The sequence below is a fragment of the Muntiacus reevesi genome, chromosome 2, assembly GCF_963930625.1.
Source record: "Muntiacus reevesi chromosome 2, mMunRee1.1, whole genome shotgun sequence".
In the NCBI taxonomy this organism is placed as follows: Eukaryota; Metazoa; Chordata; class Mammalia; order Artiodactyla; family Cervidae; genus Muntiacus; species Muntiacus reevesi.
The window spans coordinates 124,691,559-124,716,606 of NC_089250.1; the positions used below are offsets into that span (position 1 = coordinate 124,691,559).

The following is a 25,048-nucleotide window of genomic DNA, read 5'->3' on the forward strand; positions in this document are numbered from 1 at the left end:
TTTTTAGATACTTGTTCTCTTATTGCACTAATTTAGATATTTTCTATAGACCTTCCTTTAAGTTTATTATCAGTCTCTTTGATTGCCTATTCTTAATCATCTGCTGATAATTGTATTTCAGATACTGTGTCTTTTTACTTCTACAATTTCTTTTGTTTCTTTTGTAGACTTTACATTTCTCCTGAAGTATCTATTCAGTGTTATATCCATTTTTCCTGTAGTTTCTATTGCATCATACTTTTAATTGTTTTAACATCCTTGTTTGGTAGTTATAAGTACTTGTTCATCTATGTGTCATCATCTGTTGACTGTTTTCTTTTGGTTATACATCACACTTCGTTCTTTTGGTATGTCTCAATTTTTAAATTGAATTTTAGATACCTTATTTAAAAAACAGTGGGAAGAAAGAAAAGAACCCTGGGAAGTGAAATATATTATTTTTTGTTTTGTTTTGTTCCACATAGAGTATAAACCCTTCCCTCTGTTTAGAGTGAGGGACTGATAACTCATATTCCCTTTAGAATTTAGTTGAACTGGCGCTGAGCTGCATTCTTAGATTCAGTTCATGTGGTGTTGGCTCAGCCTTCCAAGATGTTTCTTTTCTTATCTTGACTGTTTTTCAGCTGTAAGGGATTTGGCTGCAGTGTAAGATACTATTGGTTTACTTTTAGATCCTATAATTCATTCACTGGGAGAATGCCTGGTATTACTATCTCCTTCTCCATGGCTTCTTTCTCTGAAAACCTGGAGCGGTATTTTTCATAGTGAATAGTGTGGGAGAATTGCTGGATCAAGCAATCTGTTTTTGTGTTAGGACTATTGTCTCTAATCCATCCTGCTACCCCACACTGTTGTCTACAGTCTGATTTCTGCTTGCCTGCTAAAATGTTTGTCTAGTGGCAGATTCACCTATATCTAGATGAGGTGTCTGCCTCAAGGTGGGGAAGCTTCATAGTTCTCTCTTCACTTATGAATGCTCCCTGTCCCCTCCCAATTCAGCTCATCAGTCCTTTTTTTTGAATAAAATATTTTTAAGGTTTATTTATTATTTTTGGCTGTCCTGAGTCTACGTTGCTGCATGCGCTTTTGTCTAGTTGCGGAGAGGGGGCTAATCTGTAGTTTTGGTGCATAAACTTCTCATTATGATGGCTTCCCTTGTGGAGCACAGGCTCTAGGGCTCGTGGGCTTCAGCAGTTGTGACATAAAGGCTCAGTGTCAGCCCCCAGGCTCTAGAACACAGGCTCAATAGTTGTGGCAGAGGGGCTTAGTTGCCCTGTGGCATGTGGGATCTTCCAGGATCAGGGATCGAACATGTGTTTCTTAACGTTGGCAGGCTGATTGTTTACCACTGAGCCCTCAGGAAGCTCCAGGGCTTTTTTGTATCTATCTTTATTCATTAGCCCATTGTTACCATGGGTGTGAAGGCTTTCCCAGACTTTGGGAACAAACAGTATTTCTCTTCAGTAACTTTTAGCTATGTTAGACTGTTCTTTGAAGTCCCCAAATCTTTTCATTACTTACCAACCAATCTTACCCATATGAATTAATGTTTACTTTCCTTATATTCTATAAGTAGCACTTAAACAAACTTGATTACTCTATCTTTTAGGTTGATACTTTGTTGATTAAATTCTGCATTTTTGTCCTTAAAAATTGCTGACGCTTGCCAAAGAAATAGAAACTTAAGTAATGTGTTTTATCAAAATTGGAAATAGATTTATTTGAGCTCTGTTGTGTTCTAACTGGCATGATTTTATGAAATCTCAGTATATGAAAATGTAAGATTTTCATATGTAGATGAAAAGCAGTCTCCCCTTTGAGTGGGCGTATCATAAAGTGGTGCCCCTTCTTGTCCAGGCTTGGCGCCTGATTTCAGCCCCTGCATTTCGCATTGGCTTGGTGCGCTTTACACAGTGCGTCTGACTCAGGAAAAACTTCAGTTGCTTTCTTATAACAGATGAGAGAAACTTAAAAAAATGAAAAAATGGGAAATTCATATAGAATCAGTTAACATTTTTTTGTTTGTGGGATCAGTTTATGCTACTGCTTTTAATTTGCTTCTTGAAAGTGAAGGTCACTCAGCCGTGTCTGACTCTTTGCCACCCCATGGACTATACAGTCCATGGAATTCTCCAGGCCAGAATACTGGGGTGGGTAGCCTTTCCCTTCTCCAGGGGATCTTCCCAACCCAGGGCTCCAACCCAGGTCTCCCTGGGCATTGCAGGTGGATTCGTTACCAGCTGAGCCACAAGGGAAGCCCAAGAATACTGAAGTGGGTAGCCTGTCCCTTTTCCAGCGGATCTCCCGACTCAGGAATTGAACCAGGGTCTCCTGCATTGCAGGTGGATTCTTTACCCAACTGAGCTATCAGGGAGGCCCAATTTGCTTTGTATTTAACTATAAATTAACATCTCCTGGAAAGTCTATTACTGAAGAATTTCTATAAAAATTTAAATATGTTCTATTTATTAGAAAGCTTCCTCAGGGGAGCTATAAGGGGCATAACAGGTGGAAACAACAAAAGCAAGCTATTTAGAATTTGTGTTCCTGGTGCTTTGCCTCTAACAGGCACTGAAATATGTTATTTGAATGTTTCAGTTTCTGAAATAAGTAAAAGGAAACTGTTAAATTTATGAAATTGGCTATTAAAGCATTTTAGACTATCTTATTTTTGTTCTGTAGGTATATTGCAACATCCAGATGGCACAGTTTTGAAACAATTGCAGCCACCTCCAAGGGGTCCAAGAGAGCTGGAATTTTATAATATGGTAAGTGAGGTAAGATTTGTTTTGTTGTATTCAAAGTGCTTTTCATAATTTTCTGCTGCAGACTCAGTAAGAAATACATTTGATAGCATGTCTTAGTATACTGTGTATGTGACTGAAACAGCAGCTCAAAAAAAATACAATGTTTATCTTTACCAATATATTGTAGTATTTTCTATTCTATTTCATTTTTGAGGGATTCTTATTTTGATATACTGAATTAATTTTGATTGATGGGTTTTGACCTACATTTTTGAAAAACACTTAAATGATAGACTGTATTTTTCAGAAATGCTGAGTTTAAATAAGTACTTTATTTTTTTACTACAGAATTTCTTAGAGCCTTGAACATGCTAGTGTGTACTATGAAACTCCAAAGGAGGGTAGAGGGGAAGAGTTGGGGGAGAGTTAACATTTAATTAGCCTTATTACTAGGAATAATTTTTAGAAGATTCACAATGTTTTGCAACCATCACCTCTGCTGCTGCTAAGTCACGTCAGTCGTGTCTGACTCTGTGTGACCCCATAGACGGCAGCCCACCAGGCTCCCCCATCCCTGGGATTCTCCAGGCAAGAACACTGGAGTGGGGTGCCATTTCCTTCTCCAGTGCATGAAAGTGAAAAGTGAAAGTGAAGTCTCTCAGTCGTGTCCAACTCTTAGCGACCCCATGGACTGCAGCCTACCAGACTCCTCCGTCCATGGGATTTTCCAGGCAAGAGGACTGGAGTGGGGTGCCATTGCCTTCTCTGAACCATCGCCTCTATCTAGTTACAAAACATTTTCACCACACACACAAGAAAAACCCTGTACCCATTAAGCCACGATGTCCTATTCTTCCCTCACCCCAATGTCTTCCACCCACCAACCTGCCTTCTATGGATTTAGCTATTTTTGTGTCTAGCTTCTTTTGTTGATCATGTTTTTAAAGTTTGTGGTAGGCACTAGTACTTTGTTCCTTTTTGTGACTGGGTAATACTCTATTAAATTTACACACCACATAATGTTTATTCATTCCCTCATCGAAGGACGTTTGGATTGTTTCCATCTTTTGGCTTTTGTAGATAAACATTTGTAGATAAGGCTATTATGAACATTTATGTATCAGTATTTGTTTGAATGCCTGTTTCTAATTCTTTTAGATACTAGAATTGGCTATGGAGTGGAATTACTGGGTCATATAGTAATTCTACATTTAATTAATTGAGAAACTGCCAGAAGTGTTTCCCAAAGTGGCTGCCCTATTTTACATTTTCACCACTAATATATGAGGATTCCAGTTTCTCTGTATCCTCATCAACACTTGTTAATTTTGTTTTTGTTTTTAAATAGGCATTCAAGTGAGTGTGAAGTGTTAATCTTATTGTAGTTTGCTTTGATTTTCTTATGTGACTTGTAAATATTTCCCCTATTCTCTGGGTTGTCTTCATTTTCTTGTTAGTGTCTTTTGAAGTGCAGACTTTTAGTGTCATATTTAATGTCATGAAGGTGTATACTCATATTTTCTTCTAAGAATTTTATAACTTTACCTCTTAAATTTAGGTGCAAGTAAAAAGATAATGCAAAACAAAAACCAAGTATTTGCTATTAATGCCTTACCAACTCATTTAACAACAACCTGTGAGTTAGATACGCTGTTACTATCCTCATTTTATAATAAAAGATGATTAGTTTAAATAATTTGACCAGGATCATTGAAATGTTAATGATGGTCCCTGGATTCGAACATAGGCAGTCTGGCTCTAGAATATGCTTTCAATTGCTGACACTTCCTCTTTTTCAAAGAAAATATTTTATATTTACTCTGTAAAAGTCTTGCACATACTTTGTTGGATTCATTCTAAGTTGAATTTATTCTTATTTTTTGTTTCTATTGTAAACAGTATTTTTTTGAGTTACATTTTCTGATGATTGCTAATACATAGGAATGAATTAGATATTTGTATGGTGTTCTTACATATAGTAATCTTGGTGAACTCTTAGTAACTTATATTTATCTGAGACTTTCTAACATTTTTAGTTGCTTTCTGTATTTGTTACAACAACTTTCTGTATTTGTTATTTCTGCTTTCTGTATATGTTACATCTTCTGTGATTGGAAGCTTTATTTGTCCCTTTTGAATCTATATACTTCTGTCAGGATTTCTATATAGTTCAGTATGATGAAGTAAAGCAATGGTGGGGGGATCTTCTCATTTGGTAAAAGTGCTTCTAACATTTCCCTGTTAAAGCATGACTTTCAAGCTAAATTTTTGAGAGATATTTCTCCACAGATTAAGGAAAGTGCTTTCTTTGTGAGTTAAGATTCTCTCAAGGAACGAATGATGCCCTCTCTGTTTAATAAAAGGACTGTTTACCATGATGTAGTCAGAGTTTAAGGTCACCTGCTTAAGTGATAAGGAGATAAGGCTATACCATCTGTAGGCCTGGTCAGCATGGAGAGGGAGTGGCTGCTGGAACTCAGCGAGGTAACTTTAAGACAAGACTTGGACTGATAAGGAGGGAACTAGAGAAGTAAATAAGTGACCTCAGCTGTTCACCAACCCCCCAGTCTCTTGTGCCAGGAAGAGACAATGCAGGAAGGCAGAGATTTTCTTATCTGTTGAAATGATCATGAGTTTCCTCTTTTAATCTGTTAATGTGGTAAATACCCTTGTTCATTTGCTAAGTTTTTTTCCGACTCTTTTGACCCCATAAACTATAGCACACCAGGATTTGCTGTCCTTCACTATCTCCCAAGTTTGCTCAGACTCATGTCCATTGAGTCAGTGATGCCATCCAACCATCTCATCCTCTGCCACCCCCTTCTCCTCCTGCCCTCAGTCTTTCCCAGCATCAAGGTCTTTTCCAGTGAGTCAGCTCTTCATATCAGGTGGCCAGAGGATTGGAACTTTAGCTTCAGCATCAGTCCTTCCAGTGAATATTCAGGGTTGATTTCCTTTAGGACTGACTGGTTTGATTTCCTTGCTGTCCAAGGGGTCTCTCAAGGGTCTTCTCTAGCACTGCATTTCGAAAGCATCAGTTCTTTGGCACTCGGCCTTCTTTATGGTCCAACTCTGACATTCATACAGGACTACTGGAAAAACCATAGCTATAACTTAGACAAACCTTTGTTGGCAGAGTGATGACTGTTTTAATATGCTGTCTAGCTTTATCACAGCATTCCTTCCAAGGAGCAAATGTCTTTTAATTTTGTGACTGCAGTCTCTGTCCGCAGTGATTTTTGAGCCAAAAAAAATAAAATCTGCCACTGTTTCCACTTTTCCACTTTTCCCCCATCTACTTGCCATATAGTGATGGAACCAAATGGCACAATTTAGTTTTTGAATGTTGTTTTAAGCCAACTTTTTCACTCTACTCCATGGAATTCTCCAGGGAAGAATACTGGAATGGGTAGCCATTCCCTTCTGCAGGGGATCTTCCCAACCCAGGGATCAAACCTAGATCTCCTGCATTGCAGGCAGATTCCTTACCATCTGAGCCACTGGGGAAGTCACTGGTAAATGCCATAACAGATTTCTAGTATTACATTACCTTTGATTTTTGAAATAAAACGTACTTGGACATGTCATTTTTATTTTTTAATAATATGCATTACTGGATTTTGTTTGCTAGTGTTATATATATAAGATTTTTTCCAGCTATGCTCATGAATGAGATTATTATTTTCTTCACATATTGTCCTTGTCTGGTTTTGATACCAAGTTTCTTTTAGCTTCATAAAATGAGTTTTGAGGGGCGTTCCTTTTTCTTTTTTGTGGAAGAATTTGTATCAGATAAGTATTTGATTCCTTAGACTTGATAAAACTTACCTATAAATTCATTAGAGCAGCCTTTTGACTTGTCTTTTTTTCTTCCATAAGTCATTTCCATCTTTGCTTTCTCTTATTTGTTCCTGGGAAGGGATATATTTTTTAACTAATGATTCAGTTTCTTAAATGTTTTGATTTTCTTTGTTAATGTGGTATTAAAATATAGATTTACGTAATTGTCCATCTGGTAAAGTTCTTCATAGTATTTTTTTAAATGCTTTGCTAGTTTAATTATGACTCCCTTTTTATTCCTGTTTTTTTCTGTATTAGCTTGGCCCAGAGCATTCTTTACTCTTGGGAGTATTCTTTTTTCTGTCTTTGAGTATCTCTGTCCTCATCTCAGACTGGTTCTAAGTTCAGAGATCCTTTGGTTCAGGTCTTCAGAGTGGACCTCTGAGCCCAAATATCACTGCTCAGCTTAGCACTTTGGGTTTCCTCTTTGTTTTAGGTCTCTGTGAATTTCCTTTTTTTAATCATGGGAGCTCAGCTATGCATTTAAGGAAATACTACATTTCATCCTACATTTCTAGGTACAAAGTTGTTTAGGTTATCTTATTTGGCATGTTGTAGTAAAGATCAGTCTTACTACTTTAAAAAAATATTTAACATAAGAGAAAGTTTACCTTTCTACTCTTGTAATCTTTTATCTTTTCACTTATATCGTGGACTTCTTCAGATAAGCACATGGAGATGTACTTGGCTCCTCCATCTTGTTAGGTCATCATGAACACTGTGTCTTCAATGTCTTGGTGCCAGGAACAAAGGGATGATAGGTACACCCTGCTTTTAATTACCTTGGCCAGGAAGTAACTGATATCATTTCTGCTCACAGTTTCAGTAGAGGAAGCTAGAAAATACAGTGTATCACGTTTGGTGAGTTTCTGCCATACTTGAGTTTATTCAGTAGAATTTTATGTCATATATAACTACTTGATGTGAATGTGGTTTGACATATATAATTAGAATTCTGATACTGAGATTTCATAAGCATTTTACATGAGTAAACTTAAATGGTTTTGAGTACTTAGGTAGACCATATTTGGCAGGAGTTAATGGGTAAGATGTCTTGCTAGTCATTATTAGTAGACCTATTTGGCAAGAGTTAATGAGTGAGAAGTCTTGCAAGTTGTTATTATTTTTAAACCTTTTATTTTGTATTGGAGTATAGCGAATTAACAGTGTTGTGATAGTTTCAGGTGGACGGCAAAGGGACTCATCATATATATACATGTATGGATTCTACCCAAACTATCCTCCTACCCAGGCTGCCACATAACACTGAGCAGACTTCCCTGTGCTATACAGTAGGTCCTTGTTGATTTTCCATTGCAGATATAACAATGTGTACCTATTATCTCAAACTCCCTAACTATTCCTTTCACTCACCTTTTCCCCTACAACCACAAGTTCTTTCCCTCAGTCTGTGAGTCTGAAACAAAAATTTTCTTTCTGCTTTTCTAGAAGAAAAATAAAAAATCTAGTTTCAGGATATCTGGATATTTCCATTGGTTTCTAGAATTGTTACTGAATAATAATAATAAATAATTACTAGAAATATATATATACTATTATAATATATATATTAATATTATAATATATATATACTATTATACTATAATATACTATTATAAATAGTAATAATAAATAATTACTAGAATAATTTATAATTATTATAAATCGAATAATTAAATGAACAATACTTAGACTTTGAGTTAAATGATACTTCTTTTTAAGGTAAAATCACAATTTCCTTAAAGATATAAAGTAAATATATGTTAAAGATTTTATTTAAACTCATTTAATGAGGTAAGTGATGCAAAAATATTGACTCTGTGTGCCGATGCCAAACAGAAATATGGAAATAGTTATGGAGGAGAGAGAAAAAGTGGCTTTATTTCTTTGCCAGGCAAAAAGGGCACCCAGCAGGCTATCCCCTCAAGAACTGTGCCCCCATCCCTGGGCAATAGGGAAAGGTCTTAACAGACATGAGGTGGGGGTTGGTGATAAGGATCAAAGCAGTGACTGGCTTGCATTCTTCTGATGGGTTAGTGGTGAGGTAAGTAGGAGTCAGTGTCATCAGTTTTCGGGTTCAAACTTGTCTGGGGTCAAAACAGCTCAAAGATAGTGTTGTGTGTATCCCTTGATGGGGAAACAGGACCTTCCCCCAAGGCTGCTCTTGTCTGTTTCCCCCTGGTCTCACTTCGCCTCTCTTTCCTATTCAGTAACTGCTTGCATCTGCCCATTGGGAAGGTCATGGAGGCTGAATGAAGCCTCTTTCTTATAATCAAAGAAATGGGGGCTACGGAAAGGCTTTGTGCTCAGGAGCCCCACAGGGCCCTACTTAGTATCAGAACTAAGCAGACGTTAAAACTGGTTCAAAAGAAAAGTCAAAGAAGCACAAATTTATATGGCATAAAGGGAAGGTGAAATGAGTGTACATAAGAACACTGTAAACTCTCCCCTTCCAGGGAGGTTGGAGGTAAGTCAGTAATCCTCCTCTGTCGCTGTTTAATGGTTAGTTGTGTCTCACTCTTTGTGACCCCATGGACTGCAACCCGCCAGGCTCCTATGTCTATGGAATTTCCCAGGCATAAGTATTGGAGTGGGTTGCCGTTTCCTTCTCCATAGGATCTCCCTGACCTAGAGATTGAACCTATGTCTCCTGCAAGTCTCCTGCATTACAGATGGATTCTTTACCACTGAGACTCGGGAGGCACAGATCCTCCTCTGGCCAGAATTTATTCTTTGTCTATGGACAGGAATTCTTTTGCATTTGCTAAGAGTTATCTACAATTTACTTTGTTGTAAAATAGTTCAAGGACTCTGAAAGGCTAGAATTAGATAACCAAGAATATGCTCTAAATAATACAGAGTTTCTCATTGGAGACACATAGAGGTTTTTTTTTTTTTTTTTTTGGCTTATTCCAGACTTAAACTCATTAAATTCCAGTTAAAACTCATACTAGATAAATTATGATTCAGTGTATTATGTTATTTGAGAAATGTGTGGAGCAGTTAGAAAGCATTACAAGGAACTAACTTGCAAATGTTCCATTTCTCTTTGTTTTAGGTTTTTGCTGCTGATTGTACTGATGATGTTCTTTTAGAGCTACGAAAATATTTGCCAAAATATTATGGCATCTGGTCACCTCCTACTGCACCAAATGGTAATCTTTTCTTTAAAATCCATCTTTTAGCAATTCATGAGAATTGCTTTTTAAAAGATTTAAGTAAGATTAAGCCTAGTATTATAAAAACAGAATATATGTGTTTTTCTTACTACTCTTTCTCTTATTCTTTAAGAAAACTTATTAATACTTTGGCTTTTCATAACCAGTTTCTTAAATAGCGTATACAAATTAATGACCAGTTTCTTAAACAATTGAATGAACATATGTATATGTATATATATACACTAGTACTTAATACTCTTAATTATCAGATGTTCTTTTTTCCAAACATTTTGAGCAATTTCTTTTCCCATTTTGAAAAAGAAAAATCAAGAAATATTTTCTTTGTATAACGTCCTTCCTATCTTCTGTCTTGTTCCTTGATTCCCTACTTGCACGCTTTAAAAAATTTTGGTAATTTTCATATAGAGGACAAAATTTTTTATGTAAGGGCACAGAATTTCTCTCAATATTAGTTAATACTTGAAGCAGTATTTGCCACATTAAGGCCTTTGACAGAGGAGACGAAAGTCAGTTAAACTGGTAACATGACTGCTAGCCATTGAAGAAGATTCGTGAATAAGGGAAGAATTTCAGACTTGACTGAGTTTAAGAAAAACCCATAGTCTTGCTAAAATGCAAATTAATAGGCTCAACTCCCAGACATTTTGATAATGCATATCTGTGTTGGAGTTCATGATAAGCTTGTTAAATAAAAGTGTGTGTGTTTTTTTTTTTTTAATGGAGATAGTGCTTGAACCACATTTTGAGAACAGGAAGAGATGGGGACAACAGTTTGAGCTTGTTCTTTCCCTCAGGTCTTTGTCACTACTTGTGCTAGGTTTCATTAATAAGGAATCATGGTATCTCTTGTGAGTATCCTCAGATAATAGTAAATCAATGGTTCCCCAGGATTTGTAGAATTCTTCTGTGCTTCATTTGGGGAGGCAGGGGACTTGAGCTTTGCTCTGCTCTGCTTTTTCTTTCTTTCCCTCCTTCCTTTCTTCCCCCCTCTCTTCTCACTTTCCTTTCCCTTTTTCTCTTCTCCTTTTTTTCTTTCCTTGCCTTTCTTCCCTTCCCTCCTTTTTCCTTATCTAATCTATATCTACATGTAAAATGTAAAGTTTAAAAAATTATTTAGAAGGAGTAGAGAGAATTCTTAGGTGGTCTAGTGGTTAGGACTCCACGCTTCCACTGCAAGGGGCACAGGTTCAATCCCTGGTCAGGGAACTAAGATGCTGCATGTCACAAGGCACAACCAAAAAAAAAAGAAAAAATAGAATGGGTCAAATAACAGAGCCAACAGCATCATTATTTTGAAAAGTAGAGTATACAAGAAGAATCTGGGTAAAAGAAGAAATGTTTTAATTGAAACATTTTATAGTCTAGAATTACATAATTTAAAATAATTTAAAAATCAAAGACTTGCTAGCAATCAATGCCTTTTTGGTTTTCAATACCAAATAGTCCTGAGGAATATCTGTGCTACCGTAGAAAGGTCAGTAACTGAAGTCAGAAGGTTTGGCTTTTCCGTTGGTTATTTCCAAATTTTGTGAACTGCTGTAACTCTAACCTTTTGAAGCTACACTTTTTCTTCTATACAATGAATGAAAATAGTATCACGTGGAATTGTGAAAATGCATGTTATTTTATGTGAAAATGCTTTCTAAACTCTGAAACTCTTATTTGAGTATAAATGGAGATGTTGGTAGCACTGAGTTGAAGAGATGAGGTGAGGAAAATGAGAAAAAAGAGGAGAAAATATAAATAGAAGTATAGATGTAAATAGATGTGGTCCTGTAATACGAACAACAGCCTTAGGAAATTTCCTATTCCTTTGTAATCTTTTGAAAAATAATTTATTGTTTAAAATTAAAAACATATTTTTTCTTTTTGGCCACACTGTGCAGCAACTTCCTGGGAGTTCCTTTGATCAGGAATTGAACTTGGGCCACAGCAGTGAAAGTACTGAGTCCTAACTGCTGGACAGTCAGGGAACCCCCTTCCTTTCCAGTTTTTAGCTCTGGAAGGAGAACTGCCCCATAGAGGTTGTTAAGCTTTGATTTTGCTAGAGAATTCATGGAGTCCTCTTTCTGTTTTTATCATTTTGATTGTAAATGAAACAAATATAAGATGGGAAACTTTCTGACATCTTTAGCCCACAGGATCATGAAAATAAATATTTTCTTAAATTTTAGTAGAATACTGTGATTTGCATTACTATACTTTACATAGTATTAAATTGATATAATTTATTTCTCGACTCTTTCCCCTCTTTCTACTTGAGCATCTTTATTTATTTATTTATGGCTGTGCTAGGTCTTTGGTTACTGCGTGTGGGCTTTCTCTGTAATTGTGGTGAGCAGGGGCCGCTTTTTGTTGTGGTAAATGAGCTTCTCATTGCAGTGGCTTCTCTTGTTTTGGAGCAAAAGCTTGCAGTGGCTTCTCTTGTTTTGTAGCAAAAGCTTGGGGCTTCAGTAGTTGCGGCATGCATGCTTACTTGCTCAGAGTCATGTGGAATCTTCCCAGATCAGGGATCAAACCCGTGTCCCCTGCCTTGGCAGGAAGATTTCCTATCTACTGCTCCACTGGAGAAGTCTCAAGGTAGAGTGTTATACAACTTTGTATAATTCTTAGAATCCAAAGTTGTAAAACATAGAAAGTACTGCCAGTTTGCACAGCAAGTTATTGTCACTTAAGGGAAGCATAAGGATGTCCTGACCAACAGTTTCTTACCTTTCAAAATTTTTATGGCAGTTTTATTGACATTTAATTTATGTACCATAAATCTCACCCATTTAAAGTGTATAGTAGTTTTTAAATGACAGTCATAGAGTTATACAAACACCACATTAGCAAGCCTTAGAATATTAGTATTTTTTTTTAAGGTAAAGCATTTGTGACAATTATATTTGAAGATTTGGAATTAGTTATATATGTTAAATCTCATTTTACTTGTATATAAGCACATAGATACCTAATACATGTACCATCAAAAACTTATTTGGAGGAATAGAATAGTATGTCTTCAAGTAGGCTTGAGCAAATTGAGAGTTCTCAAATGTAATCTCTTCTCTCATTGATTGATAGGTTTATGGATCTCTCTACTAGTTAGGTTTTGAGAAGCATGAATTGAAATAAGCTGTTCCCTTTCTCCCCCTTCACCCCACATTTGGAAACTCAAGTTTTTTCTATTTATAATTCCTTATACTTCAAGCTTCTGTTGCTCTCAGAAATAGCTGATAATTGATGTGAAAGGCAGAAGAAAGGGATCCTCTGTTTTTCCATTTGGCTTCATAAATGGGCAGGGTTTCACCACCAGGCCTTTTTTACGTTTTGGGAGGTTCAGAAATGAAGATGGTAGCCAATACTTAGATAGGGTGGGAAGGAATGTGATGAAACTTGGAACCTATGTTGTAATAATATATATAATCAATATTCATTAAGAGGATCTGAATAAATCTTCAACCCTCTAAATGTCCTCACCTTTGTCTTTCCTTTAAAGGAATAGTTATCTTTACTGTTTAGTTATTTGCAGATCTTTCAGTTTTCCATAATATTTCAAATGTTTTTATTTTTTCTCCTTTGTTACTGGGGAATTTTCTGCCTTTTTTTTTTTTCTTTTTCTTTTTTTTTAGTATCAGGACTGTATTCCAGCAGTAGAATTTTTTTATGTGTAATATACTAGAAAACAATGTAGGTATTGAATTTATATTTATATTTAAGATAATTATGTTTAATTGTATATTTTAAATAGAAAATATATTTAAAATAGAAAAGTTTTTTGTTCATAGTAACCTTATGTAATCTTAAACATACTATCGTCAACAGCATGAAATATATAAATATTTTGAGCATGTAAACCTTGCCATTGGTACAACCACTAAGTCTTAACTTAATACACTGCTTATAAAAGCATGAAGTGGTATATTTTGGACTACCTGGTAGATATTTTTATGATTTTTACATCAAAAAATTAAAGAACTATAGAAATTCTATATACATTTTCCATAAATTAATAGATAACAGATTTCTCTCTTACAGCCATGGAGAACTATACTTCCTAGTCAGTGTGACTTCTTATAAAGAGATCCATATATTTATGAAAAGTAGATGTCCTATTATTTATTACACAAATATTAAGACTAAGCTTCATGGAATATCTCTTAGATTTGAGGTTCACAAATGTCAGTCTTTAGACCTCTGACAGACTGACTGACTTCATCAGAATCTATTGTACTAAATAGAGCTTTTAAGAATTTAAAAAAGTAAATATAGTTATTTTGCTATCTATATGATTTATACACACATTAATTCATATGTATATAAGAAAATTCAACTTTTCTTTTTAATATTTAAAAATGTTTAATGTTTTTTAATTTTTACTTTCCTTACAAGTTACATTGTAGCAAATAGTCATAATTATTTTCCAAACATCATATCAATATAGTTTAATTTATTTCCTCAACTTTGGTCAAAATGAACCTAAACTATTCCAGATAGAACACTATCTTATTCTTAGTCCATCAGATTTTTGGAACATATTCTCTATATACCTAAAAATTGAAAACTATTGTACCATTCTAAACCCAGAGGGGCTTTAACTGAGTGTCCTTTGTTATCCAGTCTGTAGATTTGCTTTAAAAATGAGGCTTTCCTGTAGTTAAAATGCCTTTGATCATTTAAGTTATTGTTTTGAGATTGACTTACTTTGAATTAAGCTCTCTTGCATTTTTTAAGATAGATTCAGTATTCAGATTTATTTCTAGTGATGACAACCTGAAAAAAAAATCAATTTAAATCTCAGTTCTCAGATCATATCTCATTTCCCTGTTTTATTCAGAAGCAGCTGTGGCAAACTGCTAGATATATAACATTTTTTTTTTTTTAAACTGTGCATCTCTAAAGCAGGTTTTGATGTTGATTTTTTATTTTAATAACTTAGAGGGAAAGAGAAACAAGAATCTCAAAATTTCAACTTTTCACTTAGAGAACTAAAAGAATACACTAAACCAACTCTCAGTAGGCCTTAATTTAAGGATTATGAACTTAAGGCTAATAATAATTTAGCCATTTTTTATATATATGTATATTTTATATGATTTGGTAATTCAAATCAAATAAAGCATATCAAGAATCTGAAAGTAAGATAAAAACACATTTGCCTAGTCAAGAATTAGTCACTCAGTCATGTCCAACTCTTTGTGACCCCATGGGCTGTAGCCTGCCAGATTCCTCTGTCCATTGAATTCTCCAAGCAAGAATGTTGGAGTACGTTGCTATTTCCTTCTCCTGGCGGTCTTCCCCACCCAGAGATTGAACCCAGGTCTCTTCCATTGCAGGCAGATTGTTTACTATCTGAGCCACCAGGGAAGCCCTTGCCTAATCAAAATAAATATCAGATAAAACTGATGATACTTAGGTATAATTTACTGAAGGAACGGCTCAACTTATTACCCAATGAAGAAGGCCAAACCCAGAGTCCCTCTGGACAGAAAGAGAATGAAGGAGAGGGCAAACGTTGATTCAGTCAAACAGACATTTATTACATTCCTGCTGTAAGGAGAGTTTGCGTTTGTATTTTTCTCTTTCCCAAGAGAAGAATGAAATAGGTATTTGCAAAGTCTTTAACTTCTCTTGTTTCTGTTGTATGGCAAAAAAACAGTTTTTGTTTTTAATCACTACCAAATTGGCAGGTAGAAAATAATAACCCTACACCTAACTGTAGATGCTGTGATATTTAGCTAGATTTGCACACTATCTTTTTCTTCTCATGTGTAGCCTTACCTCACCAAGGCCTTCAGGGTTTCTTGAGTTATGGAAATTAATGATGATAAACTTGTGAATGCTAATGATTTACTGCATTAGGATCTAATTAGTCTCTTCTGATATTTGAAACATAAGCCTTGTTACTGAAATTTTTATGCAATTTAGGGAGAGGATGAATCCCTTTCTTTCTCTTTCCTCAAGGTAGCTGAAAATGGGAAGAGTGTGAAGGGGACTCCTGTGCTTCCTCCTTCCCTATCTTATCATACTGTCCTGTGGTTATCTTTTAAAGTACAGAAATGGGTGGGTTCCAGTTTCTTGAGCAGGATATTCCTACTTCTCTCATTATCTCTCACCATCAAGAGGTTCATGTCTGTGTCCAGACCTTTTATCTTGTTGAAAATGTCCCTTTGTTATAACCTTTCTTTTAAATGTGGCACGCTCCTTTTTGTTTCTGTGAGTGCTAGTCTCTTAGGCTACAGTTCATTTTTTGTCTTAACTTCACCTGGTTCTACACAATCCTCCCTCTCTCCATTTTCCTTTGACTAGGGGATAAGATTTTAAAAAATAAATACATTTATTTCAAAAAAATCAAACCTTGTTACTTTGATAAAAAGTAAAATATTTTCTGTTTGTAAGGAAAGGTTTTTACAAGAAGTGCTTCTTACGACATGATTGAAATTTGTGATCTCATTCAGAGTTTTGTTTGGGAAGATTTATTCACCTAGGAAGGGGCAAAGACTTTCTTTCCTTACTTCTTTCCCTCAGTGCACCTGGACCTGTATTTTCAACCTAAAACTATAAGGTCAGCTGCAGTGTATGATAACTGAGATGTTTGTACTTTTTTACTTGAGTCTCCCTTTATAATAGTTTTCTGAGGGAAGGTGTATACAGGATGCCAAAGTTACTTACAAATGAACTTTTGAGGACTTTTTGTGTTCTAAAAAGCAGGGTGTTTCTTTTTCCTTGAGGACTAGTAAGCCTAGAATGTATATTTAGCATTAACATCATTTGGGTTGATTTGCCTTTCTTAACCTATACCTGTTGTATTGTCTGTGGAAAAGGTTTATTCCTTTTACTATTCTTAAATGAAGAATTTAAAAAATTCTTAAAATACTAAGATGCCTGCTGAGGTACATAGATGTAAATCATGTTCAAAAGGAGAATGTATTCAAGGACAGTTTTTAAAAATTATCTCATTGCCTTTTTAATGTTCTTGGAAGACATATCTAATTCATACCTTTTATTTATGGTTGAATATTTATTCCACCTCTTGTAAGAGTTTCTCTGATATTATACCTGTTAAAATTTATTAGTCAGTCTTTTTTTTTCCTCCAGGTGAAGTAATAATAATTCTTGACTCTGGATTTGTTTTAACTTTTTTCTCAGTTTTAAGATTTCCTCATTTTTGTTTTCTCTTAAGTAGTAATATGTTTTCCTATTACTAATTAGTGTTTTTCTTTAATAACAGATTTATACCTAAAACTGGAAGATGTGACCCATAAATTTAATAAGCCCTGTATAATGGATGTAAAGATAGGGCGGAAAAGCTATGATCCTTTTGCTTCATCTGAGAAGATTCAGCAACAGGTCAGCAAGTACCCATTAATGGAAGAGATTGGGTTCTTGGTGCTTGGCATGAGGGTAAGAGTGATTTTTAGTGTAATACGTACATCTCTCATTACATGTTTTCTTGAAGGTTACAGATGTCACATATATTTTAGAATTAGGTTATCCATAACTCCTCAGTGCAGGCAGAGATTTTTATCTCTTTTGTTCACTGGTATATGGGCAGTGTCTGGGTTTATTCTAGGACACAGTACATGATTAATAAACGAATGAGTGGCTGAACCTCAAAGCTCTGACTCTAGTAATTTTGTTTTAAAGAAGTTTTAAGTTTAGTACAAAATAAATAATCTGATAAATGAATGTGATATTATTTGTGATTTTTTTTTCCCATGAGAAAAGTGCCAGTAATTTTTCTGTATATTTAAAACAAGAAAGGGGAAATAAATTAAGTTACTGGTTTAAAAATGTGATTTAAAGCCATTGTTTTCTTTGCTTATTTTTCCCTGGACTGGCAATTTGAGTTGGGCTTAGGTGGTCAGTTCTGATCTCATCCAGAGTCCCTCTTGTAACTATACTCATCTGATGGCTCTTCTGGGTCTAGTTGGTCCAAGTGACCTTACTCTTATGTCTTAGAAGTTGATACTAACTGTTGGCTGGGCTTTTTTTCCCATAAGGTTCTTTCCAGAAGGCTGACTGGAGCTTCTTCATGTACTATATACATTTTAGGAAGGCAAGAATGAAAGCTACAAGGTCTGTTGAAATGTAGGTTAGGAAGTCACCTTCTATCACTTTTATGGAATTATATAGGTCAAAGTATGTCACAGGGCCAGTCCATATTGATAGGGAGGAGAAGACTCCACTTCTGGTTGTGGAAAAAGGGAAGTCATAATACGAATGGCAGTGTGCATGAGGATGTTGAGGCCCTCTTTGCAAACAGTATGCCACAGTTAGGTAATGTGGAATAAAATTCTATAAAGTGATGCCTATTTAAGCCTACACTGTTTTCAAATCATTCACCCCTCCCCTTTCCTTCTTTTAGGAGATAATTTTGGCTTCTGCTTCAGAAAAAATAAGCCATTATACATGCTTTCCTTTAATTTCCTTCTAACAGACGTACACATTTAACCTGCATACACTTTCATTTCCTTGTTATTCCTCCCTACATTGAAGAATTTTCCATCCTCCTGTCAGAGGTAGCCCTTCCCTTTGCCCTCTGGATTGCATTTCTTTTCCGCCTCTTCTGAACCTAATATTGTTAATTCTCTCTTGTTATTTTTTTTTTTTTTTATCTTCAACTTTGTTCTCTCTTTAGTTGTTTTTCCTTTTTGTTTCAAATAATGTTCAAATCACTCTCAGTTGAAAAAGAAAAAAATCAAACCCCACATTTATCCTGTTCTGTTCTCTAGCAGTGAATTTAAATTGCTTGCCCTTTGTACCCAAACTTGTTATATTTGTTACTGTTCCCTTACTTCCCATGCTGTATTCTTTAATCCATTTAAATCTGGCTTTAGCTTCATCATGCCACCAGACTGGTGCCTCATGAAGGTCCCTTAATGACATCTCTGTGTCACTAAATTCAAATGGCATTTTTCATTATTCATCTTACTTCACTTTTAAAAGCAGTCTTCAACATTGCTATGTCCTCCTTGAAACATTCCTTTTTGTGTCCATAACACTGCAGTCTCTCCTGCTTTTTCCCTAAGAGCATTTTGCAGTCTTTTTTTGGCCAGCTCATTTCTTTGTTCTTTAAATATTGAGGTATTCCATTTAGCTCCATTTACTGCCTTCTGTTTCTTCTCAAGCAGTGCCCTTTATTCTCATTGATTCAGTTTCACTTACACTGACAACTCCTGAACATACATATCTAGCCTCTGGTTTTTCTTTGATCTCCTAATCTATATAGCTAACAGCCTATTCAATATTTTACTTGGATAACTTAAAGATATCTAGGACTAACATGTAAAAAACTGACTTACATCCCTCTTGCAAAATAACAACCAAAGCAGTAACAGCAAATCTCTGTTATTCTCTGTCTCAGTGAATGACATTATTATATGTCCAGTTTTATGAAGGAGAAACCTTTTAGTACCATCATCTCTCAAAGCCATCCATCAATTTTGTTGATCTTAATTTTCAAGCACCTGAGTCCCATTTTCAAAATTATTCCTCTCTAGACAAGTATCTTAACTCTTAATTTCAGTTTTGTTCTCTTTTGGTCTGTTCTCCAAACATTATAAAATGTATATCTAAGTTTGACATTCCCCAGCTTAAAAATTCTTCAGTTGGTTTTCATTGCCTTTATATATATATGTGTGTGTGTGTGTGTGTAGACACACAGTAGAAATAAATAAGGCACTGCATGATTTTGCTCTCTGTGTTATTTCCCCAGATAGAGGTTCCTCTGTTTGTATTTTTTATTCTATTTTATTTTTTTGAGGAGTATTGTTCAGAAATTTTATTTTATTTTTTATTTATTTATTTTTAAACTTTTCTTCTTTTTTTTTTTCCATTTATTTTTATTAGTTGGAGGCTAGTTACTTTACAATATTGTGGTGGTTTTTGCCATACATTGACATGAACCAGCCATGGATGTTTGTATTTTTTAATAACATTTTTATTGAGATATGATTTACCCACCATTCAATCCACTCATTTAAAGTAGCAGTTCATTGGTTTAGTATACTCATAGAGTTGGGCAGCCATCAATGTATTCAACTCTAGAACATTTTCATCACCTGAAAAGAAGAGCTATACATATTATCTGTCACTTATTTCCTTCCAACTAGCCATAGACAGCTCTAGTCTGCTTTCTGACTGTATAGCTTTGCCTCTTCTGGACATTTCATATAAAGGGAATCATGTAATACAATAGATAGCTTTTTGTGACTGGCTTCTTTCATAATGTTTTCACAGTTTGTCCATGTTGTTAGCATAAATCAGTATTTTATTCTTTTTTGTTTTTGTATGGATATACTACATTTTGTTTATCCATTGGTTCATTGATCAACTTTGGGTTGTTTCCACTTTGGGGCTGTTATTAATAATGCTGTTATGTATGTTACGTGCATATGTTTTTTAAGGTATGTAGTTCCTGAATTTGAGATTAGTGGATGCCGTGACTAAATTTAAATTTTAAAGAAACTGCCAAAGTGTTTTCCAAAGTTCTTGCACCATTTTGCATTTCTACGGATGATGTTTAGGAGTTTCAGTTTCTCCGCATTGTTACCCAAAGCCCAAACTTTGTTATTCTGTCTCTTTTCTTTTTTTATAAGGCATTTTAGTGGGTGTGACATTGTATCTCATTCTGGTTTTTATTTGCATTTTCATAATGGCTCATGGAATTGAGCCTCTTCGCATGTGCTTATTGACCTGTGTGCATGTCTTCTTTGGAGAAATGTCTATTCTGGTCCCATGTCCAGTTTTAATTTGGGTTGTTTTTTCACTTTTTTGATAATACCTTTGGAGTACAAATATTTTTAATTTTGGAATCTAATTTAATTTTGCCTTTTGTTATTTGTGCTCTTGGTTTCATGGCTAAACCATTGCCTAACCTAAAGTCATTAAGATTTACTCCTATATTTCTTCTATAGTTTTAACTGTTACATTGAGATATATGTATATTTTAAGTTAGTTTTTTGGGTATGGTTTGAGGAAGGAGTCAACCCTTCTCTTTTGCTTATGGATATCCAGTTGTCCCAGCACCATTTGTTGAGAAGACCATTTTTTCCTTCATTGGATGCTCTGGACATACTTGTTGAAATAAGTTGACCATAAATGAGAGTTTATTTCTTGACTCTCAATTCTCTTCTGTTGATTCATATTGTCTATCCTTATGCTAGAACCACAGTCTTTTTTTTTTTTTTCCTTCAACTTTTTTGAGGTATCATTTACACAAGATATTTAAAGTATACATTGCGGTGATTTGAAATACCTACACGTTGTAGAAGGATTCACTTATTTAGTTTATTAACACATCTTTCACCTCACATATTTTATCTTTTATTTGTGTTTATGAGAACTTTTAAGTTCTACCCTCTTAGCAAATTTCAGTTATGCAGTAGTGTTATTGATCCATCACCATGTTTTACACTAGATTCTCAGACTTTAATCTTATAGTTGAAAGATGAATACCAACCTCTTTCTATTTCCCCTCCCAGTCCTTGGTAAACTTTACCACTTTCTACTGTCTTGTTTCTATGAGTTTGCTTTGTTTTTCGGATTCCCATGTGTAAGTGAAGATGCGCGATATTTGTCTTTGTCTTAGTTCACTTAGCATAATGCTCTTAAGATTCATCTATGTTACTCCAGATGGCAGATTTCCTTTTTCTTAATGACTGAATAATCTATTGTTTATGTACAGGCATACCTTGGAGATACTGTGGGTTCATCAATAAAGCAGATATTACAGTAAAACAAGTTATAAGAATTTTTAGTTTCTCAGTGCATATGAAAATTTTGTTTACACTGTACTGTAATCTCTTAAGTGGGCAATAGCATTATGTCTAAAAAAATGGATGTGACTTAATTTAAAACTACTTTATTGCTAAAGAAATGCCAAAACAATTATAATAGTAGCATCAAAGATCACTGATCAGAGCTAACATAACAATACAGTAATAATGAAAAAGTTTGAAATATTGCAAGAATTACCAGATGTGACACATAGATATGAACCAAGGCAAATGCTGTTGGAAAAATGGCTCTGATAGACTTGTTCAATGTAGGGGACTGGAATGCAGTAGTAGGAAGTCAAGAAACACCTGGAGTAAAAGGCAAATTTGGCCTTGGAGTACGGAATGAAGCAGGGCAAAGGCTAATAGAGATCAGCCAAGAGAATGCACTGGTCATAGCAAACACCTTCTTCCAACAACACAACAGAAGACTCTACACATGGTCATCACCAGATGGTCAACCCCAAAATCAGACTGATTCTATTCTTTGCAGCCAAAGATGGAGAAGCTCTATACAGTCAGCAAAAACAATACTGGGAGCTGACTGTAGCTCAGATCATGAACTCCTTATTGCCAAATTCAGACTTAAATTGAAGAAAGTAGGGAAAACCACTAGACCATTCAGGTATGACCTAAGTCAAATCCCTTATGATTATACAGTGGAAGTGAGAAATAGATTTAAGGGACTAGATCTGATAGACAGCGTGCCTGAAGAACTATGGACAGAGGTTTGTGACATTGTACAGGAGACAAGGATTAAGACCATCCCCATGGAAAAGAAATGCAAAAAAGCAAAATGGCTGTTTGAGGAGACGTTACAAATAGCTGTGAAAAGAAGAGAAGTGAAAAGCAAAGGAGAAAAGGAAAGATATTCCCATCTGAATGCAGAGTTCCAAAGAATAGCAAGGAGAGATAAGAAAACCTTCCTCAGTGGTTAGTGCAAAGAAATAGAGAAAAACAATAGAATGGGAAAGACTAGAGATCTCTTCAAGAAAATTAGAGATACCAAGGGAACATTTCATGCAAGATGGGCACAATGAGGACAGAAATGGTATGGACCTAACAGAAGCAGAAGATATTAAGAAAAGGTGGCAAGAATACACAGAAGAACTATCCAAAAAAGATCTTCACGACCCAGATAATCACGATAGTGTGATCACTCACCTAGAGCCAGACATCCTAGAATGTGAAGTCAAGTCAGCCTTAGAAGCATCACTACGAACAAAGCTAGTGGAGGTGATGGAATTCCAGTTGAGCTATTTCAAATCCTGAAAGATGACGCTATGAAAGTGCTGCACTCAATATGCCAGCAAATTTGGAAAACTCAGCAGTGGCCACAGGACTGGAAAAGGTCAGTTTTCATTCCAATCCCAAAGAAAGGCAATCCCAAAGAATGCTCTAACTCCCGCACAGTGGCACTCATCTCATAAGCTAGTAAAGTAATGCTCAAAATTCTCCAAGCCAGGCTTCAGCAATATGTGAACCATGAACTTCCAGATGTTCAAGCTAGTTTTAGAAAAGGCAGAGGAACCAGAGATCAAATTGCCAACATCCTCTGGATCATCGAAAAAGCGACAGTTCCAGAGAAACATCTACTTCTGCTTTATTGACTATGCCAAAGCCTTTTTCTGTGTGGATCACAATAAACTGTGGCAAATTCTGAAAGAGGTGGGAATACCACCTGACCTGCCTCTTGAGAAACCCTGCAGGTCAGGAAGCAACAGTTAGAACTGAACATGAAACAACAGACTGGTTCCAAATAGGAAAGGGAGTACATCAAGGCTGAATATTGTCACCCTGCTTATTTCACTTATATGCAGAGTACATCATGAGAAACGCTGGGCTGGAAGAAGCACAAGCTGGAATCAAGATTGCTGGGAGAAATATCAATAACCTCAGATATGCAGATGACACCACTCTTATGGCAGAAAGTAAAGAGGAACTAAAAAGCCTCTTGATAAAAGTGAAAGAGGAGAGTGAAAAAGTTGGCTTAAAACTCAACATTCAGAAAACTAAGGTCATGGCATCTGGTCCCATCACCTCATGGGAAATAGATGGGGAAACAGTGTCAGACTTTATTTTTGGGGGCTATCACTGCAGATGGTGATTGCAGCCATGAAATTAAAAGACGCTTACTCCTTGGAAGGAAAGTTATGACCAATCTAGATAGCATATTAAAAGCAGAGACATTACTTTGCCAACAAAGGTCTGTCTAGTCAAGGCTATGGTTTTACCAGTGGTCATGTATGGATGTGAGAGTTGGACTATGAAGAAAGCTGAGTGCCGAAGAATTGATGCTTTTGAACTGTGGTGTTGGAGAAGACTCCTGAGAGTCCCTTGGACTGCAAGGAGATCCAACCCGTCCTCCTAAAGGAGGTCAGTCCTGGGTGTTCATTGGAAGGACTGATGTTGAAGCTGAAACTCCAATTCTTTGGCCACCTCATGCAAAGAGTTGACTTATTGGAAAAGCCCCTGATTCTGGGAGGGATTGGGGGCAGGAGGAGAAGGGGACGATTGAGGATGAGATGGCTGGATGGCATCACCGACTCGAATGACCTGGGGTTGAGTGGACTCTGGGAGTTGGTGATGGACAGGGAGGCCTGGCGTGCTGTAGTTCATGGGGTCACAAAGAGTCGGACATGACTGAGCGACTGAACCGAACTGATACTGTGAAGGTTTACACAGTATCTATGAAGTACAATAAAATGAGGTATGCCTGTACATACAACATCTTTATCCTTTCATTCATTGATGTACAGTTAAATTGTTTCGTATCTTGGCTATTGTGAATCATGCTGCAGTGAACACGTAGTGCATGTAGTGCCAGGATATTGTGTTTTCTTTTTCTTGGGTGTATATTTTTACGTTTTTGAGGAACTTTCATACTGTTTTTATAGTGGTTGTAACATTCCTAGTAGTACTCAAGGTTTCCCTTTCCTTCATATTCTCAACAACACTTGTTAGTTTTCCCTGTCAAATTGTCCGACTTCTTTATATGTTTTGAAGATTAACCCTTTACCAGATACTTTGATATGCAGCAGCTATTTTCTCAAAGGCACACTGTGTTTTTTTTTTTTTTTTGGCTGTATGACATGGCTTCCTAGATCTTAGTTCCCTGATCAGGGATTGAACTCTCTGGCCCATGTCAGTGAAAGCAGAGTGCTAACCACTGAACCACCAGGGAATTCCCGAGAACCACACTGTCTTGATTAATGTAGCTTTGGAATAACTTTTGAAAGTAGGAATTGTTAGACTTCCAACTTTGTTCTTTTCTAAGATTGGACCACCTAGGGTCCCTTCAGCTTCCTTGTGAATTTTAGGATCAGTCTGTCAGTTTCTGCAAGGAAGTGTCCACCTGGGATTTTGGTAGGAATTATGTTGAATCTGTAGATTAATTTGAGTTCTCCTAATTTTATTCTCATGGCTTTCCTTTGTATAGTAGTTAGCAGTTTATAATTACATATAATTTGCTTGTCTGAGGAAGGATGTGATTGCAGTGTGAAATAATGAATGAGAA

General features: G+C 35.8%; 1 protein-coding gene across 3 annotated transcripts in view; it reads left to right on the forward strand.

Moving 5' to 3' along the window:
- The window catches only part of IPMK (inositol polyphosphate multikinase), a 55,411-nt gene that overhangs the window by 17,026 nt on the left and 13,337 nt on the right, over nt 1–25,048 (forward strand). Inside the window, exons 2-4 of one of the 3 annotated variants that reach the window (XM_065922812.1) lie at nt 2,683–2,777; nt 9,646–9,742; nt 16,983–17,155. In XM_065922812.1, the coding sequence (XP_065778884.1) occupies nt 2,683–2,777; nt 9,646–9,742; nt 16,983–17,155 (365 nt within the window). The remainder of the gene's footprint in view (nt 1–2,682; nt 2,778–9,645; nt 9,743–16,982; nt 17,156–25,048) is intronic. The other 2 variants (XM_065922814.1, XM_065922813.1) reach the window with 2 other exon arrangements.